The sequence below is a fragment of the Centroberyx gerrardi genome, chromosome 5 (assembly GCF_048128805.1).
Source record: "Centroberyx gerrardi isolate f3 chromosome 5, fCenGer3.hap1.cur.20231027, whole genome shotgun sequence".
Classification (NCBI taxonomy): Eukaryota; Metazoa; Chordata; class Actinopteri; order Beryciformes; family Berycidae; genus Centroberyx; species Centroberyx gerrardi.
Genome location: NC_136001.1, coordinates 22,586,216 through 22,610,789, shown reverse-complemented (window position 1 = coordinate 22,610,789; position 24,574 = coordinate 22,586,216). Strand labels below are relative to the sequence as shown.

The following is a 24,574-nucleotide window of genomic DNA, read 5'->3' as shown; positions in this document are numbered from 1 at the left end:
ATGTGCTCTCACACACACACACACACACACACACACACACCGTGTTTTCACATACCACTCATGGTGCCAGCCTTTTCTCATATTATGGAGGAACTGCTAAAAGCTGAGATCCTCTGTGATTACAATACACCAGCACTGGTGTATTTTTCATCAGTGACCAGAGGCTGTTTCTATACGCCTCTTTTCACAAGCACCTAATTTAATCAGGTCTCTTACTGCTGAATTAAACATTTATGTCCTCATTCAAGTTTCTGTCAGTCGCCAAATGTTGGCGACTGACAGAAGGCTGACCCAGTAAGGTAGGAATGTCACTGCTGCTGTCTGAATAGTTTAACACATACATTAAATTTAACATTTTTCTCTTTTCTGTATCATCATTAATTAAATTCATATAATTTGCAATTATCAGTAAGAGTTGGACAAAAAGGGTGGTAGGATGGAAGTAAAGTGGGTTGTTGACAACTAATGAAGAAAAAAAGTAAATGTCATACCAAAGACATTACTTAAAATACTGAAGTCATACATGAAGAAACAATGGTTCTTACTTTGCCTTTTTGTTCTTCCCTGACAAATTTACAAATTTCTAAATGTATCTCTTTTCATTAGCATTTCAAGATTTGTTTTGAAAGAAAATTGCATTAACCACCCCACTGGTATGTATATACTGTATTTACTGTAACACATATAATATTGGGTTGTGTGTCAAACACTGTGAATTACATATTTATGTTGATACTATTGTTAATCAAGTGAATCTTCAGGCTGGTTTCAATTTTATTTACAAAATCACAAGCTGTTCAATGTTTTTCTCTAGATCAAGAAATGCTGATGTCATTGATGTGCACATTTGTAACCTGAATATAGTTCAAATAGCACAAGTGTCAGATTATGGAAGTCTGAATGAAAAACGAATCCATGATGATCATTTGACAAGAACGTGAATAAACTGTGAAGCTGACACTCATTGCTCTTCTCAGCTATGGTGATGTGATTTATTCACACGCTGCAGCTTTTGTCCCCAAACAACAGAAGTCTGATAGCCGCTCTGCTTCTGAACCCATTACTGGACTTTCATGCATAAACCTCCAATCTACCTCCTTCAGTTTTACATTATACATGAGCTGTTATCAATGCTCAAGCTCCGAGCTGTTTTCTGCAGACGAAACAGAATTAGATAACACTTTTATTTTTAAGAAACCTGAAATGGAATAAATTACTGGAAAACCAAAGCAGATTCACTTGTTCCCATTTCAGATCCATAATCTGCACAAATATACCTGCTGTATTTACATTGTTTTTCTATTTGGATCTTCTTTGTTGCTTGTTGGTCCAGACTAAAGGTTCTTACTTTGTAATTACTTTTTAACTTTCCAGTGTTTGACATTTTCTATAATTTAGTGTTTCAAAGATAAAGACTTTTTAGGTGTGCCCTTGTACACAGGACATACATATGGATGAGAGCTTCACTCTCAGAGTGTCATTGTTTATGAATAAAGGTCATTAAATTATTGAAACCTGAAGTTATCTAAGCTCACAGGCTGCTGGTTGTGTGTGAAGAGCTGGTGCCAAAGCACACAGTGAAGCAGAATTCAGATCTGAAATAATGTTGGCGTTGTTGCTTTGTTAGGATTTATAGCCAAGACAATTCCACATTAGGACCCAACAGAATTTAAATATTTAATTCAAATTGTAAATTTTATGGAAAGTTTCATATTCTGGGTGGAATTTGTTGTGATCAGCAATGGAGAAATTAAGATATTCTGAAACTTTTTTTAATTTAAAACTCTGTGACGAGCAGCAGAGACAGGTCTTCAGCCTGCAGAGGATGGCAGAATATTCAATATTATAATGTCATCAGGGGCCAAAGCAAACTTACACAAGTGGTTTCCCATCAGCAGAGAGAGAGAGGCGGTAGAAAGAGAGGAAAAGAGAGAGGGAATGTGATAAAGAAGAAAGGGGAGGGACAGAGATGAGAGGGACAGAAGCTCGGCTGCTGAACACACCTCACCTCTTTAGCTAGAGGGAGAGAGGGAGGGAGAGAGGGAGATAGAGAGAGAGAGAGAGAGAGAGAGAGTGGGAGAGAGAGAGGGAATGAGAGAGAGAGAGAGAGAGAGAGAGAGAGAGAGAGGAGGGGAGAGGAGGGGAGAGGGAGAGAGAGAGAGAGGGAGTGAGAGAGAGAGGGGGAGAGAGAGAGAGAGAGAGAGGGAGGGAGCGAGAGAGGGACTCAGTCTGTGCCAGTTTCTCCTCAGCTCCAGAGATAGAGAGAGGGAGAGCTGGGGAAGTGATATTTCAGGAATCTTGAGAGATCCGCGAATGTGTCACCGAGAGGAAGAGGAGAGAAAGCATCCTGGCATGCCAAGCATTTGAAAAGGGAAGACTGACAACGGGTTAAGAAGCCAAGAAACGAGAGAGAGACAGAGAGAGAGAGAGAGAGAGAGAGAGACATGTAGTCAGCCCTTCCTTCACGGTAAGAAGCCTGAAATGTGTTGATAGGATTGTCAGATTGTCACGCAGACAGGACACTGCAGCAGTCACACAGACTCACTCATGCACACATGAGTTACAGCCGTATCGATTCATAGGTGATGGTAGCAGGTGTGTGCACTGGAAACGGAGAGGCACCGTGATCTCAGGTGACAGGGGGGGAATAAATCATAAGTTTGTGTGTGTGTGTGTGTGTGTGTGTGTGTGTGTGTGTGTGTGTGTGCTGGAACAGTCACAGCTGCAGGGCAATGCGTCTCTGTTTTTATTAGGATCAGCATCCAGCACCTCTATCTCTGTCACACCATTCCTCTCTCTCTCCATCCCTCCCTGTTGCAGTGTCCCTGTGTGTCGTAGTTGCACAGCACAAACAAACCTTATGCAGTGGACCGTCTCATGTCAGCATGTATTTCTCCTCCTTTCTTGTTTTTTTTTTCCCCTTCTATCTGTTAGAAAAACAAATGTGGGTCTTAAAAGCTTTTCTCTGGCTCTCTCTATCTCTCTCTGTCTGTGTCTCTCCAGCTGAGAACTGCACTGTCAAACGGAACAGAAAGACAGAGAGCATGTTTGTTTATTAGACTTTATTTAACTTGTACAGAGGTAAGAATTTGACTGGTCTGAAATAACATTGACGTATCACTCTGTTCACCCCTTTATTTCTCTCTCACCTCCCTACATCAGGGGTTCTGAAACTTTATCAAGCTAAGCACTCCCTGATAGACACCCATTGGACTGTAAGGACCCCCATTTTAGATCAATGGTCAGTGTAATGTAGAATTGTGGAACAGATTTTTTTATTTTAGTTTATTTTTTTGCTTGTGCATTTTGCTGATATTTGAGCCTGCTGCATGCAGCGTTATGAGAAAAGACAATAATGTGACGAAATTCCAAAAGCAGTACTTAAAGCAAGAGAAATCTATAAGTTATCATCTTTCTATCCAGCAAGGGGTAGGCAAGTGTGTGTGTGCGTGTGTGTGTGTGTGTGTGTGTGTGTGTGTGTGTTACTGTCTCATTGTACAGTATTGGCTTGTTTTCCACTCTTGTAGTACCTGCTAAGTGTCTGTCACCTTCTCATTGTACCAGACAGGCTTGGACTAAAGGAAAGAGAAACTCAGATTGCAAATATGTTGTATATGTTTCAAAATTAAATGTCACTTGAAGTGTCAAATCAAATGACAAATTGACAAAAACAGGTCAGGTAAAGGTGATTAAACTGATCAAATCTCTAATATATTGCATTATTTGTTGCTTGCTTATTGGTTAATATCTCAATTCCCTGTAGGTATAGATACAGAGGGCAGCTTTAGCAAATATGCAGAGCGCTGTGTGTGTGGGTGTGTGTAGGAGGGAGGGAGGGAGGGCCCTTTATGTAAATGAGATACATAATAATAATCCAAAACTGGTGGTTAAAAAAAGAAAAGAAACAAAAATGTTCAGTTCAATCACAGACAGTTCAGGTATTGATCCAGAAGCTCGCACGACATCTGTTAGGCTTCAGGAAGGATATGAAAGTCAAACAGCTTGTATGCAAACTGTGCCGTGCAGTGCAGTGCCTTCTGATAGGTAGCTTTGGCAGTATGCTGAATTTAAAATGGTTTGTTGTAACTCAAAAGTCTGCATATTGTAAGTGCCAGGATTTTATACAGTGTTCCGAATTTAATTGAGTAGACTTTGGAAAAGTGCAAACCAGAAATTAGTAGAATATGAAAAATTGGCAGTTCTGTGCCAACAAATCACAAACCACAATGTGCTCCATTAAATACACATCTGTGTTAGCACTTCAGTATGGTTTGAATAATAACGACTGAATCATGTAGACTGCTGATATTTTTCACCCAGCATGCTACAGTGTACAGTACGTGCGAATAGCAATGATGGCACTTGCGGTTGGGACTATGTATGTATTTAACAGTTTTTGTAGAAAGCGACTGTATGTACCAAAAATGTAGAAACTGCAGTGGCATTTCTCTGTCCACTAAATGCAATTAGTACAAGCATTTTAAGGTGCAGTAAGAATGAATAGCACTTAGGCTATTCTTAGGATTGTGTATGTGAGTCTTTAGACACAGTGTGGGATAGTGGGATTAGGTTGGGGTGCGCATTAGGTTAGATTGATAAATGTACGTATTAATACGGCACACTGAGAACATTCAGTCCTGCCCAGTCAAACAACAGAACAGCACAGCATCCAGAGTCCTGAGAGAGAAATGAGAAATGAGGGGAGACTGAGGAAGTGGAGCTGATTAGTGATGGGAAACAGCTGTGATAGATTGCTGGGCTGCGATCATTTGAATACTCTTCCCAGGTTTCTCCTTACCGCCTTAAAAATCTTAAAAATAAAAAAAGGAAGATGCAGATACTGTCGTCTCTTGCATCTTCCTGCTGGATTTTTAAGGCGGTAAGAAGAAACCTGGGAAGAGTATTCAAATGATAGCATCTACTGAGCATCTACTGAGAATGGAGCTCATCCACTGTGAGACTCTGACTCTGACTTGTAGGCTAGGGCGACATTTGGCTCACATGTCGTAAACTTGCTGCACTCATGTGTCCCCAATTCTGGCTGACTTGACATGCAACTTCCTTTGAAAAAAGTCAAAAAGTCATCAGGTGAGGTTGTGCTTTATGGAAACTGTCAAAAGTCAAAACACTCCTGACACAAGACCATAAGATGAGTTTAGAGACTTCTTCAACCCAGGCCCTATATAGTATACATGCCCAGTCATGATATTCTCTTATTTTAACAAATAAAACCATATGCAACAGATAAATCCTGCCACTGTATACAAGTTGTTTAAAGAAAAAGGATAACATGAACCTCCCCTCACCCTCCTCCCTGAGCCGTTCACTGGAACATCAGGTTTTGGATTAGGCATAGTGCTTGTTTGTTGTCTTCTTGTAATTATTACTCAGCTGCTCATGGCCTGGGTATTGTAGTGGGTAATATGTGCTGTGCAATAGTGAGCTTTCAAAGAAATCACAGTCCGAGAGTCTGGAAAGTAAAAACAGCAACTGAGAGCAGTGGCATGACATCGCTGTAAAACATTGAAACAGACTGGGTTGAGTCATCCAGCTCTGTTTTACACTCCTATTCTGAACAGTTCAACCTACAATGGCAGTACAAGTCCTTTGTATACACACATTAGCACACAGTGCTGCTTTTGTGAAAGGGCCAAAAACACACAATGAGCATATGAACGCAAAAACGGGGGGCATCAAAATTAAATGAACATGATGAATCCATTATTGAGCAGGTTGCATATGAAAAGATAAGAGAGTGGAGATGAAAGAGAATGGCTGAGAGAAGAGTAAGAACAGCCCCAGGAGGAACGGTCTGCTTGTGCATTTCTCTGTTGTGGTCTGCCTCCCCACCTCTCTTTTCTCTCTCTCTCTCTCTCTCTCTCTCTCTCTCTCTCTCTCTCTCTCTCTCTCTCTCTCTCTCTCTCTCTCTCTCTTCAATTCTCTCATTTTTCTAAATTCCCTTTACAGCCCCGATATTAAATGGCCTCAGTGGCTGGTTAACATATACACATGCAATGCATGCACTTAGCACACACAAACATAAACACAAGCACACAGACATGTGAACACCTTGAGTACACTTCTTGCTGCCAACAGGTGTAATTAAGCCCCATGAGAGTGTTTGAGTGCTAATAGCTTCAATGCTTCCTCTCAGTAATTGCTCTAAATTGAATCTGTCAATTTTTTCCTCTTCCTTCTTAGTGGAATAGACTTGGCAAGCATCTCTTCACACTCGTCTTTCTCCTCGCTCTTTCTCCCTCCAGAGAGTAAAGAACGCACAATTATTGTTCTTCCTATTAGCCCCATGCAGAGCGCAGACCTCAAACTGGCTTCAGTGGCAGATGTAGATTTTTATCACAATTGTCAGGATGGAAGGTGTAGGAATTTGCAGATGTCTGGAAGGGTGAAACTCCCTCTAATAACAATTTTGATAATAAATGTGTCAACCAATAGAGGATGTCATGTCAGTAAACGCAGGCAACAGTTTGCAGGTGGATCAGTGACAACACATGAAGGCTGATGAGCGAGGAAGTGCCGTTATGCAGCTTCAGGAAAACATTCCAACTGTCCGTTTCCTGAATCTACTGTTTTCCATCTGTGTTCCTGTTGTGTTGTTATCAAATGATGCAGTTTGGCCCACAACAAATTTTAAAGTCAATCTCAAAACACTGAGACAGAACTGGGATGGGAGATTTGTCTCCATGGCAACCATGTAATAAGCCTTGCAAGGCTTCTTGGTGTGTGTGTGTGTGTGTGTGTGTGTGTGTGTGTGTGTGTGTGTGTTGTGGCATGTTTTGGAACCTTATGTTGTTTCAAATTAAATGGCTCCAAATCAACAGGGGGCCCATAACACCCCCTGTGTTGTTGAAATTGTTCACTGACTATGTGGCGATTTTTATATTTTCACAAAGAAATGATAAAGGCAGCTGCAACATGATGAAGATGATATGGAAATAACAATGTTGTTGTTTCTATCTGTCTCAAGGGATATTGCCACTTTTAATTACCACTCACTAATTTAATACTTGGCCTAGTATGTGTGGGTCTGCACTAAGTAGATGGTATCTGTCATTTTGGATAGAAAACACAAAATATTCAACAGGGTATTGTAAAAGAAACTTGTGAAAGCTATTTCAGAAACTCAGGAAGCGAAATCCCAGATTGGCTCTGAGACGTTTCATACAGTGAGAAGTGGCAGCTGTGCCACCCACACCAGCGTCTGATGCCACCTGGCTAATTCTACCCCCCTTCGCCATGTTCTTGTGTGTGTGTGTGTGTGTGTGTGTGTGTGTGTGTGTGTGTGTGCGTGTGTGCATGTGTGTGTGTGTTTGATGTATAAAAATTCTGGTGTTGGTGTAACATTGCAACTTTTTGTTGCCTAGATAAAGAAAATCAGTATTCAATATTCAGAAAATAGTAATAATAATGATAATGATGATGATAATGATAATAATAATAGTACTAATACATATCCATGTATTCAATCAAGTCCAGTCGAAATGTTGCTTTAGAATCAATTTTTCCCATAGAAAACCAGTGTGGTATTGATCAATTATACAATAATTATGTAATCAAACAAACTGTGAACATCGTATCATCATCAAATCATCATATCAGAGGTGGATAACACCAACTGGCTGGTATCCCATTTTTACTGAAAGGCCCATATTGGCCCAATAGCATGCCAAACAATATACCATTGTAACCCCAGTGTGTGTGTGTGTGTGTATGTGTTCAGGTAGCAGCTTTATACAGCAACCTTTTCCATATTGCCTTGAGTGCTGCAGGATCAACCCTCTGATAATATAAAAGGTCCCTGGAGTGCTATAGACTGTTGTGACTTTAACTGTTGCGGAATAGATCACATTTGTGGAAAAAGATGTTCTAACAGACAATGAATGAAATATTGTAATGAAATATTTGTATGCTACACAACTTCATCACTGCATATTTAGCTATTCCCCTCAGAAGTGCAGAAGGCTGAAAGTTACAGTAGCCCACTGCCTTTCTCTCTCTCTTCCCCCTCTTCCCCCTTCTCTTTCTTTGTTTCTTTCTCTCACTTTTTCTTAGATCGTCTAAGTTTGTCGCTACTCTGTGTATCTAAATGTGCTGCTACTGTGTCGACCAGGTCTCCTTTGGAAAACAGATCCTCCTCGCTACATGCTCTCTTCAATCTGTTCCCTCCTCTCTCCTTTTCCCCTCTAGACACTGTCCATCTTCTCCTCTCCACTCCTCCCCTGATCCTCCACAACTGCATCGCATTGTGTTGCTTTTATGAGTCTGCATAATACATTTCCATCCTTGATAACTATATGACCTCACTAAAGCACCTAAACTGAAATGTTTTATAAATTCACACAGATTTGGTTTAGAGTGAGAACTGGATGAGGCATAATGCTGAAAAAAAGAGATGTGTTTTGTGTATTTGAGTGTTATATTCATTTTTAATAGCTGAATGTATGAAATGGCAGATTTGACTTTTAGCCCTTATTAATCTTAGTATCTCTCTTTCTCTCTCTGATTTTCTCTGTCTCTCTCTCTTCTTGTGTTTCTGACATCACAGTGAGCCACCACACCGCGAGCCATGTGTCCTCCACCTGTGGCCAGGATGTAAGATCGATTGCGTGACAGATTAAACAAAGGCCATCATCTAGCAGCAGCCGATGTGCAATTACTGTTCTACCGCTGTAATCAAAGTCACTCATAAAAAACCCGCTTGGTATAAGAGAGCCAATCTTAACTACAAAGGGATGTCAGATTTTGTTTTTGTTCTGTCGAAAGCCACTGTAGAACGCTGAGACCAATCAAATCTCTCTTTTATCAGTTACCTTCTTATGAATGATGACGTTAAACCATCATATGCAGTCTGTGCACACATCTAGAATCTACTGCTCTTGCACATGAATGACTTTACACACATCGCTGGCCCAAATGATTCATCTCAACTCCTCATAACCAACTCCTGAAGCATCCTAACTTCCTTCCCTTGTCTGAATCAACTCTTGTGAGCTGTGAGGATTATGAGGCCGACTTCAGTGCTTCTTCAGTCACAGTGGCTCCTGTGTGCGTTTGTTGGCGTGTGTGTGCCCAGCGTTGTGGTGATACACTCACTACCATGGCATGTCTCCTGCCCAGTGCGGTGCGTGTGTCAGATCAAGCCATGGTTCTCTCCTGAGTCTGTCTACCATGAAGCTCCTACTGTGGACTGCAATGACCTGCTGCTGACCGAGCTTCCCTTGCCCCTCCCGCAGAACACACACACCCTGCGTCTGCAGAGCAACCTTTTGTCTGAGCTGGAGAGTGCGGTGCTGCACAGCCTCCCCAACCTCACCGAGCTAGACCTTTCCCAGAATCGCTTCAGCAGTGTCAGGACAATAACACAGATGTCCTCCCTGCCCTCCCTGCTGTCCCTGCACCTTGAGGAAAACCAGCTCAATCACCTCCCCGAGGCCTCCTTCTCCTCCCTGCCAGCTTTGCAGGAGCTCTTCCTTAGCCACACCAACTTACACTCGCTAGCACCAGGAGCCTTCATTGGTCTGGACTCCCTATTGCGCCTGCATATCAACAACAACGGACTCACCACCATCGACCCCCGATGGTTCAGAGCCCTGCCCCGCCTGGAGGTTCTGATGCTGGGGGGAAACCCTGTGGAGGCCCTTCCTGAGCGGGGCTTCCAGGCCCTAAGATCTCTCCGTAGCCTCGTGCTCGGCGGTATGGGTCTGAGGGGCCTGGCTGAAAAAGCACTGGAAGGGTTGGACGGCCTAGAGAGCCTCTCCTTCTATGATAACATGCTGACCAAAGTCCCCACTCAGGCCCTGAGGAGAGTGCCGGGCCTTAAGTTCCTCGACCTTAATAAGAACCGGATCAAACTGGTTGAGACGGGAGACTTCAATGACATGGTCCACCTGAAGGAACTAGGCTTGAACAACATGGAGGAGCTGGTGTCCATTGAGAGAGCTGCCCTAGATAACCTGCCAGAGCTCACCAAGCTCGAGATCACCAACAACCCCCGTCTGTCCTACATCCATCCCCAGGCTTTCCTTCAGCTGGGCCGGCTGGAGAGTCTCATGCTCAACTCCAACTCTCTGAGCGCCCTGCACCAACACACACTGCTCTCCTTGCCAAGTCTTCAGGAGGTCAGCTTACACTCCAACCCACTCCGCTGCGACTGCCTGTTTCACTGGGCAGCAGAGGTGGCCTCTCACCCACACACAGTCACACGGACGGACACACGAACCCCTCGGGTGGTGCGTTTCATCCAGCCCCAGGCCACCCTGTGCTCTGAACCCCCAGAACTGAGAGCTCGCAGGGTGAAAGAAGTGTCCACCAGGGAGATGTCAGCCTCCTGCCTCCCCATGATCCCGCGCGGTCCCCTCCCCTCCTATGTAGGTGTGAGAGAAGGGGGCAGTCTGGCTTTGCACTGCCGCGCTCTGGCAGAGCCACAGCCCAAACTCTATTGGGTGACTCCCTCTGGGCTAAGATTGGGTCCTGCACCCGGCCATGCATCCAACCACACACCAGACCCTGCTCCCTACCTCGGCCTGACAGCCTCCAAAGGATCCAACCACACATCCGCCTCCAGCCTCTCTCCCACCCAGGCTCAAGATGATACGCCACATACCCGCTCCAACCACTACCGGCTGCTGCCTGAGGGAACTCTAGAGATCAGCATGGTGAGCCCCAGCGAGGCGGGACTGTATACCTGTATAGCTGAGAATGCACTGGGAGCAGACACACACAGTGTTACCGTGGGCTTGCATGGGAGAGAAAAGAAAAGGAAGAGGGGGGCGGCTGCTAACCTGAGGGGAAATCCAATCTTCAGAGTGGAGGCCAGCTTGGAGGTGAGGGAGGTCGGACAACACTATGCTGTTCTGTCCTGGCAGAGTGGGCACAACCTCCCCTCCACTCGTCTATCCTGGCAAGCCATACACTCGACTGCTCATACGCCCACATACACCACGCGCATCCTGGCTGGTACACAGAGCTTCAACCTGACCCACCTGCAGGCAGAGACATTTTACCGTGTGTGTCTACATTTAGGGATCAGTAAGGGTGCCAAGCATGCGAGCAGGAGAGCGAGAGAGAGCAGGAAGCCTCCGTGTGTTTCATTCAGGACAAAGGACGCCCCTGAGCCACAGCCCAGCCTGCAGCTAAGCCCAGAGCTGACCTCCACAGCTCTCACACTGCTGTTCCTTGCTCTCGTACTGCTGGTGCTGGCAGGCCAGGGTTGGGACACGGAGCCTGGGGAGGGGGACGGGAAGCACCACAGTACCCTCCTCCAGGAGATCAAAAGTCACGAGGCTCAGATAACCAATCAAAAGACAGGTGGCAGCAGTGAACATCAGCCAACGCAGAGTGAGAAACTGTCATTACACCGGGACTGCTGAGATAATTACATTTGTGAATATTCAAAAGCAGACAAAAACACTGAGACAAACACACACACACACACACTGCCAAATATACACTTGGTGAATCACAATTAGCAGTGAGAGAGCGGTAATACATTAGAGCAGCGGTGTAAGAAAAGATTTGTATTTATTTTATATACCTTATAAAGTATATATTGACATTGTTACTGTGTTAAGATGTATGTAAAGAATACTGAAACCCCAACCAGGGAAACAAAAATGGACAATCAATTTGTCGTCATATTCCCGCCGCACAGTGAGTGAACAAAGGAGAGAGAACTGAGGAGTCTGAGCCACTGACGACCACTGGACTGAAACTGGGCAACACCTGACTCAATCCAGGGACAGATATTTACAGTATTTACTGTATAGAGGAGAGTGGCTCAGATCACCAGGGCATTTCTCATGTTTCCTGTCCATGCACCTCCTTTGCTCTTCCACAGATTCAACCATACCTAATCCAAACAGATGAAACCTTCTCTTGAGTGTGCTATTGAATGACATTCCTGCTTGTTTGGGCTCTGTAAGTAAAAGTGATTGATGTAAACAACCCTTTTGCTTAGCTTTCGATACCTTGGCCTAGTTTCTCCATCTTGCAATACATATACTCATCCAGATTCCCCTGCCTAACGTACCACATCCCTTTTAGCATAAAAGTGATCTAAAAGTGACTGTGTTAAATTCTATTTTGAGCTATTACACAATAAAATCTTTTTAATTTACATGATTTCACATTGTCATTTTGTCATCTGACTACTAATTGAATTTGAATTAGACAGACTGGAAGTGTAATGATCATTAGACAGGGGATCAAACCCATAGGCAGTGGCACGAGTGTATGGTAAGATAAGAGATGACAGCCAAACTCTCCACAAAAAAAAAATCATACATTATTGATTCATCTGCAACTACAACTCCTTGCATTATCTATGTAGTTGCTGTGGTCTCTCTACAGTATGGATGTCTGGGATAATAGTTCAACCAATCCCAAGACACCGACTCATGAAACACAAGATACAGTCTGTCCCCTGCTGGCTGAGGCCTGCAACTGAGCAGAGGCAGGTTAATGCCAGGTTAAAGGTACTGCAGTCGGTGAGCAGGCTTTACAAGTGGCCTCATTAACATAATTTGTATGACTGATAGCAGCTGGCAGCATTGTCAATTTTTGTGGGTAAGAATTGTAAACTGATTTCTTAGTTCACTAATCCTTTCAACCTTAACATGGATCTATGTGAAGATTAAAACAATGTAATGGCATGTAAAGTAAAAAAAAAGAGTTCTAGAGTAGTTAGACTTTGTATTTATTCACACAAAACATAATACATTTTCTTCGATAAGGCAACACAATATATACATACAATGGTTTATATATGAATACCATATTTAGATTTAATGTTGTTATTTCTTAACTAACAACATGTCATTCATTACTAGCACTAGCAAGTATAAATAAATAGTTTAGCAAGTCATGTAAAAGAGTACCAGATGCTAAAACTTCAAGTCATACTGTTAGTACATCCAATGCAGCAATCCTTTACTTAGTGTGGCATTTTGTGGTTACTGATATATTCGAGCTGCAGCTTCAACATTGTGGCAGCAAGGCCTGAAAAAACTGCATGACCTACCGGAATATAAAATAACTTCTTAAACTGACTAATTAAAATCTCCAACTTCAGTTAAAAATAGAACAGAAAAACATTTTTGAAAAAACAAGATTCAAATATAATCCTTTTCACAAACTGTACGTATGACAGCATAACCAGTAATGGCATTTTTTCGTATTCTCATTAGTAGTATAAGATACATCAACACTGACATCATTAGGTGCTGGGTGAGTGTCATTCCTAAGCCTAATTCAACACGTAGTACTTGTGGTTTAAAAAATGTGATTGTGATTTAAAAAATGTCACGACTGCAAAAGCTTTTGTTCACCGTAAAATATCCTTCCACAGTAATGAGCGAGTGGAATATACTGTACAGAGTGGCACAAAATGAAACGGCTATGTTAATTCAATATCCATTCTCTTCACAGCTGATAAGACTATACAATCATTTACAAAAATATAATTCTATTCTGCATAACAAATGACAATATTGATTAGTACTGGATTAAAAGATAACGGGACACAAAGTGACATGAATAAACTACCCAAAACCTTTGTAACAAATAACACTTTTGAAGCAACAGTGCTTAAACTAATATTACACTTCAAAAATGTGATAATTCTTAGCACACATGTCCATGTGGATTGATGAGCAGTTAGCAACCAAATAATAGCCGTCCCTGATGCCAATGGCCATGTCAGCTGCTTTTGATTTACTTCCATTGGTCTGAAGGTTACACTTCTGGCACATTAACTAAAGCAGGCCAACAGATATCTTTTTTCCCCCGTGGTTTTTGTTGTTTCTCATGTTTGCACTTTGATTAAAAGTCTCAAATCAATCCTAAAAACTGGTTGTTAATTCAGAAACCGGGGGCATCTAACATCAGAGGGTGACTCCTGGCAGAGGCATGTCAGGGTACGTACGCTGTAAGATGAAAACGCTGACACCAAAGAGAAATATCACTGTAACTTATCGCTATAATCTTTCAAAATATATAGAGAGCATATGGCTGATAAGGCAATGAAGTGAGTATGATTAAAAAAAAATAATAATAAATTTCAGGTTCATATCAAGTATATTCATGTTTTTTAATGCACTGGTACAATGTCTGAAATAGATGCAAGTACCTTGGCCCTGACTACCTGGCACCCACATTTCAAGTGTCAGGGCATTAGGCGCATAAACTATTGACAGTATGTTGGGCCCGGGAACAATTCCTTACATCTCTTAACATAAAGAACCTACAGTAAATCTCTAACTCTGCACACACATTCACACACACACACACACACACACACACAGTACAGAAACACTAGGGATGGGCATCTTCAAGAATTTTCACAGATCAAATACTTGCATGATTTGATTAATCCAATGGAATAATCTATTTACTTCATACAGTGGACACAGTGTGTAATAGGCTATAAAAGTGTGCACTGGGCTAAGGAGAGAAGTACGTCAAACAATCTGGAGCAACATGAATGTTAAGTAAACAGAAGGCTTGACTACATACTGATATCAACACTTTGGTGTTCCAGTATGATAAACAAGATGAAAGTAACAAACGTATAGTAGGAAGCAGCAATTATCCTCCAACCATACCTGCGTCTGCATTCTATCTGGCTCGCTATTCTGTTACTACATTTTTTAAAACAATATTTCTAGCCTTCTTTATCACAGAATTCCAGTTCATTTTTTTCCAACTGTCAAATCAACTGCTGATCATTCAGATATGCAACACAATGGAGAGCAGGGTGGTGAAGTGATTAGGGAGACCGTCCTTCAACCAGGGTCACTGCTCTATAGCTGACCCTGACCTTTGACCTCCCTGTGGAGGTGAAAAGACAAATCTCTCTTTTGGGGGAACAACAGAGTAGCGGTGCTCAAATTTGAAGCTAAATTCATGTCGTTTTTTTTCTAAAAGACTGAGTATACCCATCCATCACTAACACACACATGCACACAAACGCACACAAGCACACCTCAGCTGTAGTTATAGGTGAAGTTGTATGAGCTAGGCTCCTTCGGCACGGGGGGCGGGGCTTCTGGAATGGTGATGTTCTCAAGGTCGAGGAGGCGGAGTTTCATCTCCATGCTGATGAGAGTGTCTAGGTCGCTGCGCGTCAGGTCGCTGCCCATCTCTCTGCCCAGCAGCGCACACAGCCCATCAGTCCAGATACAATACTGGTGCAAAATCACACACACACACAGGGACATTTTGAGTTGAAGATAAAGAGTTGCAAGTCAAAAGTGATACCAGTTACCTATATAGTACTATATGGCTAAAATAGTGAATTCAGAGTCTCATTGAAATTCATTAGGGTTTGTGGATATCTGCTTACCTCGTACTTGTTGGGAGCTACAAAATTGAGCGTCTCATCAGGATCATAGAGGACAGAGAAGGCCAGCTCCAGCACCTCCTGAAAACAGAAAACAGGTCACACTACATGCCTACTCTCCACACTGAATGAGAGGAAAGAATGAGAGAATAGCTATATAATGTTATGCTAATAAAAGTGCAAAATGACACTACCTTGTTTTGTTTCAGTGCACTTTTCTCTTTCATGTGGGGGCAGTCCTTCCCTGTCACCACTGACTTGATATCTGATACTGGGACTGGAGGGAAAACACAAAAGAAACAACTACTATAAGTCGTTTGAAGCGTTTATTTGGGTCAGCCTGGCCAATTCCACTGATTCAGTATGATCAGCCAGTGTCAGTGTCATGGTGTGCGTTATAAAAGGTTGAGCAGTTGGGTGAAACGGTGCAACACTGGTTTAACACTGACTCACTCTTGTCACTGAGTAGCTCAAAAGGCACTTCCCCCTGGGGCGACTCATCCAAGTCCCCGTAGTGCAGCACTTTGTGATTCAGAGAGAGTCTGCAGAACCAGAACTTCTCTACAAAGGAAGAGACAGGAGACCAAACGCTTAGTCGATAAGGAAGAGTAGCAGCGCTCCTTTAGTAAATGATGGGAAAAGAGCTGGTTGAGTTGTGATACTGTACCTTGCCTCCGGCGGTTCCCCAGTTTACGGAAGCAGCTTCCCTCACACAAGCGGTTGAGACGCTGCTGCTTGATGAGCTCCAGGATCTCGGGCTGAATCCTCTCCCGCAGCTCACTACAGCGGAAACACAGTCTCAGGAACATGAACAAGCATGGGATTTGACATGCATACAAATAATGAGCATAATATTACACTAAAAACAGACTGAGACAGAGCAGGTTTTTTTTTTTAGATGGATTGAGCATCTGTCGCTAAGACAAGGGGCTGAAAGGCTGAAATCCTTAGATGGTAAGTAAGGAATACTCTACATATGTCAAAACGACACTGATGCATACAATATGAAAGTCTACAGATGACAAAAGAGGAGCAGGTTTAAATTGTAACAACAGATAAAGATCCACAGTAGAATGGGAGGAAGTTTAGACAGACTGACATGATAGGTGGAGACTGGAAGTCGTCCTGGCTCATTCTTTCCGACTGGCGCAGACGCAGAATCTCTGAATAGCTGAGGCCACGCAGTTTACTCTTCAGCTGGTCCAGAGACGAGGGCTTCATGGCCAGAGCCCTGGTGATCTGCTCACGGACCACTTGCATCACCTGCACACACACACACACACACACACACAGAGAGAGTTGCATCAGCGAGTCAGGTAGTCGACAAATAATTGTGATCAATTAGAAAAAGATTCCAAAAATATCTAACATTCCCCTGCATTTGCTGTGAAAAGATGTTACAATTCATAAGATACTTTATGTAAAACCTTAAAAATTATTCATAAATGGCCTGTAATTATTGAGAAGGGATCTGGGCTGAGTCTCTTGAGGATGGGTTGAACAAATGTGAAAACTGGATGGGAAGGTGCCAAATGTTGATGGCAGCTTGAATAATTCAGTGACATCTAGGGAGACAAGTCAAGGACTTGATTTGAGATTCAGCTTCCACTAGAACCAATGGTGAGGAGGATTAAAAACACAGCAGGTGTCCATGGTAACAGAAACTGATATCTAGAGACATACAGTCTATTCCCATCAGAGTTTTATGCTTTATAGATAGAGCTACCTGGATTGGTTTTCAGTGTGTGTGTTGTTAAATATGTAATTCACAGCCCCATTACTTTCCATTACAATCCCACTCAGAAACTTATCCTGCTGACAGACATCCTTGTCAACCCAAAGGCATCAATACACACTAAATGGTCATCAATATTCTGTACCAACAGAACAGCCAGACAGAAGTTTCTGGAGCTTGAATTAAAGTAAGTAGAGCTTGAATTAAATGTGTTCAGCCTGACAATATTGTTTGCATTGGAATTGATAGCCTTAAGCATTTAATTGTCCTATATTATTTAGTCAACCAAAAACCTTTCATCTACCTGCTCCAGTGTGCTGCTCACTCACCCCCAGTAGAAGACTATGGCTGCTCTGGGCAGCTACTAGTTATGGATGTGTAGGACTGTATGAATGTGAAGCCTGCCATTGCTGAAAAAGAGCATACTCAGCAATCCCACCCTGGACAGATAAAGGGCGTTTGGTAATGAGGGTCACCCACTATAAGCAATCTACTGAAACCTTCATTTTCAGCTGATGGCCAGGAACCATCCTCTGCTGGGTTAACCATTACAGCATCCATTACCTCTAGCCAGTGTTTGCTTTTAACATAAAATGCTTTTCTCAAATGGCTTGTCCAGCAGTGTCTGATGCTGCCTTCATGGACTGCTTGTAAGCTCCGTGTTTGGGAGTCATAAAGACGACTTTTCATGCATTCAAGCGCTTTTGATTGGAAATAATAAAATGGACCCTGTAACAAAAGCAGTTTTTAACTGCTAATGTTTTATTTTAGAAATCAAGCAGCACAGAGGTACTTTGTGCTGCAATAGAATAAAGTGGAGAAACTGTGCATAATGTAATTGATAATTTAATTAATTAAATGAACTGAAAGTTAAACAAGGATAGAAAATAAAAACATACAACAATACTAATCATTTACATAAAACAATTATAATAAACAATAATATTATATGGTATAATAATACCATAACTTATTGATATGACTTTCATGCTCTTAATTCCTTGAGGTACTTAATTTAAACGTTACATCTTGGCAACTCAGGTACAAAATAATCCCAATGTCCTATTTACCACTTTGTTGTGCTATTCATGTACGCTCAATTCATAATTTCCAGATTTCCGACAGCACTTTAAGGCAGCATAGGTCGGTCCTTTGGCTGTTTAGCTATTCTCTACGATGCACTCAAATTACATGTTGACCCACGCAATTTTAAACTAATCTCGTGCCCATTGTGGTTGTAACATGAGGTTTCCAACAGTGGGAAAAGGGGAAACAATCATAGTAAATGACAACCATGCTTGACACCAATGAATGTATTTGTGAGGGATGAGTTAGTAGAAAGTCACGCAGTGAACACAGTTTTGGGTCAAAACATTTATCACAATGTCTCTATGATCTCTATGTGAAGGCAAATTGTGACAAAATTTGAACTGGTGATAATTTAAGATCGCCCAGCCCTACACAATAATTCCACTCTACACACTATATCAATCTGAATGAGATGACCGGTGTTGAACTCTGACCTTGTTGAAGTCCTCAGCTGTGGCCCTCATCTCCTTCCAGGTTTTATTGAGCAACTGGATGCAGACACAGAAGAACTCCTCCCAAGCCCGGTCATGGGTGAAGAACATGGGGTGGTAGTCATTGCATCCCTCGTTAGCTACAAGAATAGATTTAAATTATAAAACTTAACAGGCCCATATACTAAATGAGAGATCAGTAACTTGGATGGTTGGATGGTGGTGGGAGCCAAAGCGGTATTACAAGCAAACAGGATAGTGTGAGTGAGAGAGGTATTCTTCCTCAAGAGCCCTGGAGCTGCAGCATCAACCGCCCTCGTGCCGCACCACGCTATCTGAAGGCTTACTGCGGGTCAGGAAATTCCCTGCCATTACCTCATTGTGCAGAGGCATTTTTAAAGTCAAGTAAATGCATTTACTTGTAAAGACAGAGGTGTTTCTGAGTAACTGTTTTCAATGCTGAATAGGCAGCATTACATCTTTTGAATATTTTGAAAGCATTATTATGATTACTAAAAATAGAACAGCAACAAAACCTACTGTTACTGCTACCACTACTACTTCTAAAAATAATAATAATAACAATAATAATTCAAGTGCCAGTTTGCATTATGTTCATCTCCACAAATAGCCAGAATTTCTATTGTTCTTATAAATATAAAAATTTACTCATTCCCTGCTTGCATAATTTGGGTCCTGAATGTTTTCCACTGAATCTGCTTGAATAACACAGAAAAACGGTTGGCCACCTGTGTTAGGTGGAGCCACGTCTTATCCAGTCTGCATCAATGCATGGCTGTTGGAGAAATACTTACGCAACTCTCCGACCTGCAGGATCTCGCACAGCATGCGGGTGAGCTCGATGGCGCACCGGCCGAAGGGACATTCATGCTTATCCTCGCGGCTGCTGTTCTCCAGGACGATCTGTTGTGGGAGAGCATGCATGTTAGCGGCATTTCACTTGTGATTGACCTCTCAAGTTAAATTTCTGTTCTTTGAGTGGCACCTGAGGCCAGAACTCACCCTGATGTACGTGTCCTGGTGGAGCTTGGCCAGGTACAGCATGTTGTCCAGAGCCAGCATCCCTGGAGGGGTCTGGGTGAAATCCATGGCTGGGTTCACATGGTTCTGCACTCACAACAGAAAGGACAGTCCTGAGCCCGCTCCCCCTACAGCAGATTGCGGTTTCTTAACATATTTCTAATCTATATAACTTCTTTTTCAAGTATTCCCCAGAACCCAGAACAAGAAACTGAAATCTGTACGAGAGACTCACAGTGAAACCTAGCATCTTGTAGTCCTTGGTGTACATGGCCTTTCTCTTTTCTGTGCCACTGGGGTCATTCTCTCCATCAAAGGCGATCCTGCGCAGCTCGAAGATGATGTCCCTCTGAGCCTGGGCCGCAGCAAGCCAACAGGATTATCAGCATAATAATAACAACACTGACGTCCAATCATCCTATTTCTTGTTTCAAAATAGCTTTAACCTGACAGAAGCATCATTCAAAACAGTTCATTGAATCAAAATAGTCAGCAGACAACAAAATATGAATTTTGAAAAACTGTATCAGTAGTTTGTCGAAAAACAATCTCAGGTTCAGTGTGTGTGGAGTAGAAAATCACCACCTATCTCGCCTCTTACAAACAGAAAAGCAGCATGTATGAATGACTGAACTATTCACACCTCTCAGAGTCTAAAGGAGCTGTTGAGGCAAGCGGCATGGTCCATGATTGGTGTTATTTGAAGTGCAGAATGGACCGGAAATGTTGTTACTAGTTTCCTGCTTGTTTTACATACACATTTACGCTTGCATGGGACGTGTGTGCTGTGCTTATGCATTTGCAGTGTAAAGCTGTAAACAAGCATGCATGAAACAAGCAGGAAAATTCAACATTTCTGGTCCATTTTTCATACTTAAGTCACAATACCATCCGTGCATCTAATGAGCACAACAGGAATATTTCCCTGTAGAGAAAACCTATGGGTTGACAAAGCTACCCAACAGAAAGTCGATGGGATAAGAAACTCTAATTATTACAGCTCTTTGTGATGAAGAGGGGAGTAAATATGAAACAAGACTTTCACTATTCAAATTAATGATGCTGGTAATGTAGAGATTCCACTTCACGTTTCATCTTTTACTGCATTCAAATGACATTAATTATATTGCACTTAGTAGTCTGGGAAACAATTTTAACAGGATTCTGTGGTTTAAGAAAACACAGAAGGAATGACCTGCCAAACAGAACAACCATTCTTTGAATTTTTACCTGGTCATTAGGATCCATTTTGGTCATCATGCGTTCCTCCAAAAGGTTAAAGGTCAGCACCTGCAGCACGTACAGCTGATGTGCCATTTCTGCTTTGATTGGTCGATTGCCTCTGATAATATGCTGGAAAAGAAGAGTCGTGTGTGAGTTAAGAGCAGAAGCTATATGTATAATTTATTCACAAACAACAGCACATTATATTAGAGCAGAAAGCACAGAGCAAATTCACCCCTAGGTGGAAAAAGCCCAACAAATTGTTCTGCCTCTCCTCCATCCAACAGCAACTACAGTGAGTCACTGCAACTTTGGACAATCGCCTGAACAGAATGTGGAAGGCAGCTAACAAAGATTATCGTTTTCATATTTTTCGTTTTTACACGTCATGCGAGACCAAATGCAACAAATATTGAAATAAATAATTTAAAAAAGCAACAGTTACGGCAGTAAAGTGCCCAACTTCAAAGTATGTTTCTAATACCATGGTATGTTAATAATACGTTGACTGTGCCAGTCCTGCAGGTAACCAAGTCCCATGTACAGTACACAGAGGAGGGGTTTGGTACCAACAGAGACATAAAGCTGCTGAGGGAAGGTTTCTTGCTCAAGGGCACACAGCAGTAGTGCAGCGTCTTCCCTCGTGACATTTCCAGCCAGTTCAGCCTGGCACTTCCAGACAAGTTGGTGTCAAAAGGAATCATTTTCAGAGCAGACATTCTTCCACTCCATGGACTTCATGCTGTATCACATTTGCTGGATGTGTGTCACAGTTCTGGAGGCTAATATATTTTTCCACTTTCTGAACCGCTGGTGCCAGGGACAGAACTTCCAGCCTTGTTATTGCCAGTCTGCACCTCTCTTCTGCAGTCTACCAGCCCCACTTTGGATAGTGCAAAGGGTGGAAAATAATACGTTGGAGACACGTTGCATTTTGAGGCGTTTCCTATGTTTCAATACCAACAATCAGTTTCAGACAGCATCTGTTTATGCTTTCAACAGCACAATTTGTGATACACACAGCATACGACTTAAATTCAATTCCAAACAACTTGGAGCAGCTGCTCAAATCCTGTTAACAACTGGACATTTGACAGCTGTATGCTGTAACAAACAATGGAGTTCATTGTTAACTCTGATGTGCAGTTGAAATAGCCAGAAATACTTTGTTCTTTGTGTTTCAGACTTGATACTCACATTGAGGATGATGGATCGCAGGTGTTTCTGAGCCAAAGTGCTTGCCATTTCCTGAGGGTAAAGAGGAACATCGATCCCACAGACAGGCCAGATGAGTGAAGATGCTTTACTACCACACCAGAGTAGTACAGAGCAGTAACTTTATTTGACTCTGCCTAGATGAGAACTACTGAAATACAGCAACACTCTGAAGCTACATTTCATTTCACCACACCACTGGTTCGGATTACCAACTATCTGCCCGTCACACTCTCTGTAAAACATGACAACAGGGTCTGACTTAAACCTGTCCACATGGTCCGTCTGCTGCCGCAACAAGCCATGCTTCAATCTTAATTTGCATGAATCGTGGAGCGGTCATGGAGTCATGGAGAAACAGAGAGAGGAGGAGAAAGGGCCGTGGGGTGAGAGGATGGTGTGAGACGGTAAGGGATGTGTACTCACAGTGAGCTGCTGGTCCAGCGGGTTAGTATAGTCCTCCTAGGGGGTGAGGGTCGGTGGGGGGGCGTGGGGGGAGGGGCGTGGGCGTAACAGTAATGGGAACAAAGAGTGCACACACATGGACCATGAGATACAGGCATACATCACAGGGCACAGCGTGCAACGGAGTAAGAACATGAAACAGCAAAATGTGGTGTCCCAGTAGTGTCAAACATGGCCGTCCCTGAAAAGTCTGCTGTTGTTGGGTGAAAGCCCTGTATTCCCAAAGTCAACTTTTTAGGAACTAAGAAAAAAGCCTGGGTTTTAGTTTAATTGTCAATGCATTTTTGAGTTTATGGCATAAACCGCAGTTGCATGGTTTTTCTCATCCCATAGAGCCGTGGTCATTAAACGAAGCAATGCCTAGTCACAAGTCGCGACTCCCATCACAGGCTGCATATGCAGAGTGGTGAACAGTTCACCCAAAAAATTATTTTTGCTTTCCAGCTCGTTTCATTTGATTATCAGAGGAGACCTAGAGGCTGAAAACTATTCAGTATTTAACAAGAAAAAAGCAAAAATTAGAGAAAAATTAAGAAAAATTACACGATAATAAACTTGTATAGTAGAAATATGTATGCAAACAAGTGCACACAGGCAAAGACACAAGTCTCTTTTTCTGTATCTCCTCAGCTCTCATTTTCCAAACCAATCTATGCAAAAAGTCTAGACTGTAGCTTGTTGTCGTTAGATAACCAGACAGATTATTCAATTATTCAGCTCCCTTGACTTTTCGTACATTTTGTTATGCTAAACCATTTTCAAAAAACATTTTTTGGGGAATTTCTGAGTTACATCTGAAGTATGCTATTCTATTTTGTAAAGAATACATGATACTTAATACTTGAGACAGTGTAATTAAAAATCTAGTCTGCTTTCACCCCCTTAATTTACATGGAATAAATTGCATTAAAGACCTGAAGTGTTTCAGCATTTCACATTCTATTTTACTCAAACTTCATCTTTACATTGTTTTGCATATTTACGTACGTAATATGTTCAATGTTTTGACATGACCCACTAATATGGCATTTGGGATGACAGCCTTTGAATTGTTATAGATAAAATATAATCACCCTTGTGCCACTATATGTGATAATACAGAGGGTGCAGCAAGTTTCTCCTGTCCAATTTTCACACTGACGTCCATCATAAAATTGGACAAGGGCACCCTCTGTTTTTTTCCTATTTTATCCCCAAATTATGATATTTTTATGTCTGGCATAGAATAGTAGAACAGCAAATTATTAAACTGTACTTCATCCTATGGTGAAAAACCTTAAAATGAATAAATGAGGCATTATTTAACTCTTAGCTTTACCTGACAAATGAGATTTGATTAAGTAAAGCATGGACAACCCTAGTTTAGAGACAGATGAGATGAGACCGGGAATGAAATGGCATGGGACACTGCAGTATGCTAGTGCACAATGTGAGCTTTGATAATCACTACAGAGTGGAAGCAAGGCAACATGGGAGGTCATGACAGTGATTAGTAACATGCTGTACACATTCAAACAAGTACTCACTCCTTTACTTTTTGTACATTTGGTTGTGCTACAAAGTTCGACATGCATTTGTTTTGGGTGCTTCATTTCATTTCATATTTGTTTGAATTTAGTCTTTATTGCTAACAAAGCCAAGACAAGGCTTCTTCAATTCATCATAATGGGATTTTAGTCCATGCAGTATACTCTCCATCATAACCACAGCATGAAACACCAATGGATGGCATCAAGTCCAATAATTAACTTTTCACTTTAAAAGAAAAGAGCACTTTGCCTAGAATTCAGATGGAAAAATAAATCCTTAATTACTGCATTTTGAAATTTGCCTGGTCCTAACCAGACTCTTTGAACCCAAAAAAAACTCTTTTCACCTTCCAGTTACAGCTGGATGGGAGGTTTATCTCACCAGGCTATTCTGTAATAACTGTAGCATAACAAATGTGCAAAACTTCAAGGGGGGGCAAGTACTATTTTGAGCAATCATATCATTACAGCAATGACTGTCAGACAGAAT

At 42.1% G+C, this 24,574-nt stretch overlaps 2 protein-coding genes across 3 annotated transcripts in view; one reads left to right on the top strand and one right to left on the bottom strand.

The window, feature by feature from the left end:
• Positions 1-9,020: 9,020 nt before the first annotated feature.
• lrrn2 (leucine rich repeat neuronal 2) lies at positions 9,021-11,387 on the top strand. Its single transcript, XM_071910994.2, has one exon. It carries the CDS (start codon positions 9,021-9,023, stop codon positions 11,385-11,387), a length of 2,367 nt encoding a protein of 788 aa, XP_071767095.2.
• Positions 11,388-14,085: 2,698 nt separating this feature from the next.
• elmo2 (engulfment and cell motility 2) overlaps positions 14,086-24,574 on the bottom strand; it is a 29,493-nt gene continuing 19,004 nt past the window's right edge. The window contains exons 11-23 of one of the 2 annotated variants that reach the window (XM_071910406.2): positions 22,517-22,552; positions 22,073-22,123; positions 20,882-21,004; positions 19,887-20,006; positions 19,634-19,738; positions 19,426-19,534; positions 18,614-18,750; positions 16,455-16,618; positions 16,023-16,135; positions 15,809-15,916; positions 15,550-15,632; positions 15,359-15,436; positions 14,086-15,200 (exon numbers count right to left, since the gene is read on the bottom strand). In XM_071910406.2, the coding sequence (XP_071766507.1) occupies positions 15,000-15,200; positions 15,359-15,436; positions 15,550-15,632; positions 15,809-15,916; positions 16,023-16,135; positions 16,455-16,618; positions 18,614-18,750; positions 19,426-19,534; positions 19,634-19,738; positions 19,887-20,006; positions 20,882-21,004; positions 22,073-22,123; positions 22,517-22,552 (1,428 nt within the window). In that variant the 3' untranslated portion in view covers positions 14,086-14,999. The remainder of the gene's footprint in view (positions 15,201-15,358; positions 15,437-15,549; positions 15,633-15,808; positions 15,917-16,022; positions 16,136-16,454; positions 16,619-18,613; positions 18,751-19,425; positions 19,535-19,633; positions 19,739-19,886; positions 20,007-20,881; positions 21,005-22,072; positions 22,124-22,516; positions 22,553-24,574) is intronic. The other variant, XM_071910414.2, reaches the window with a different exon arrangement.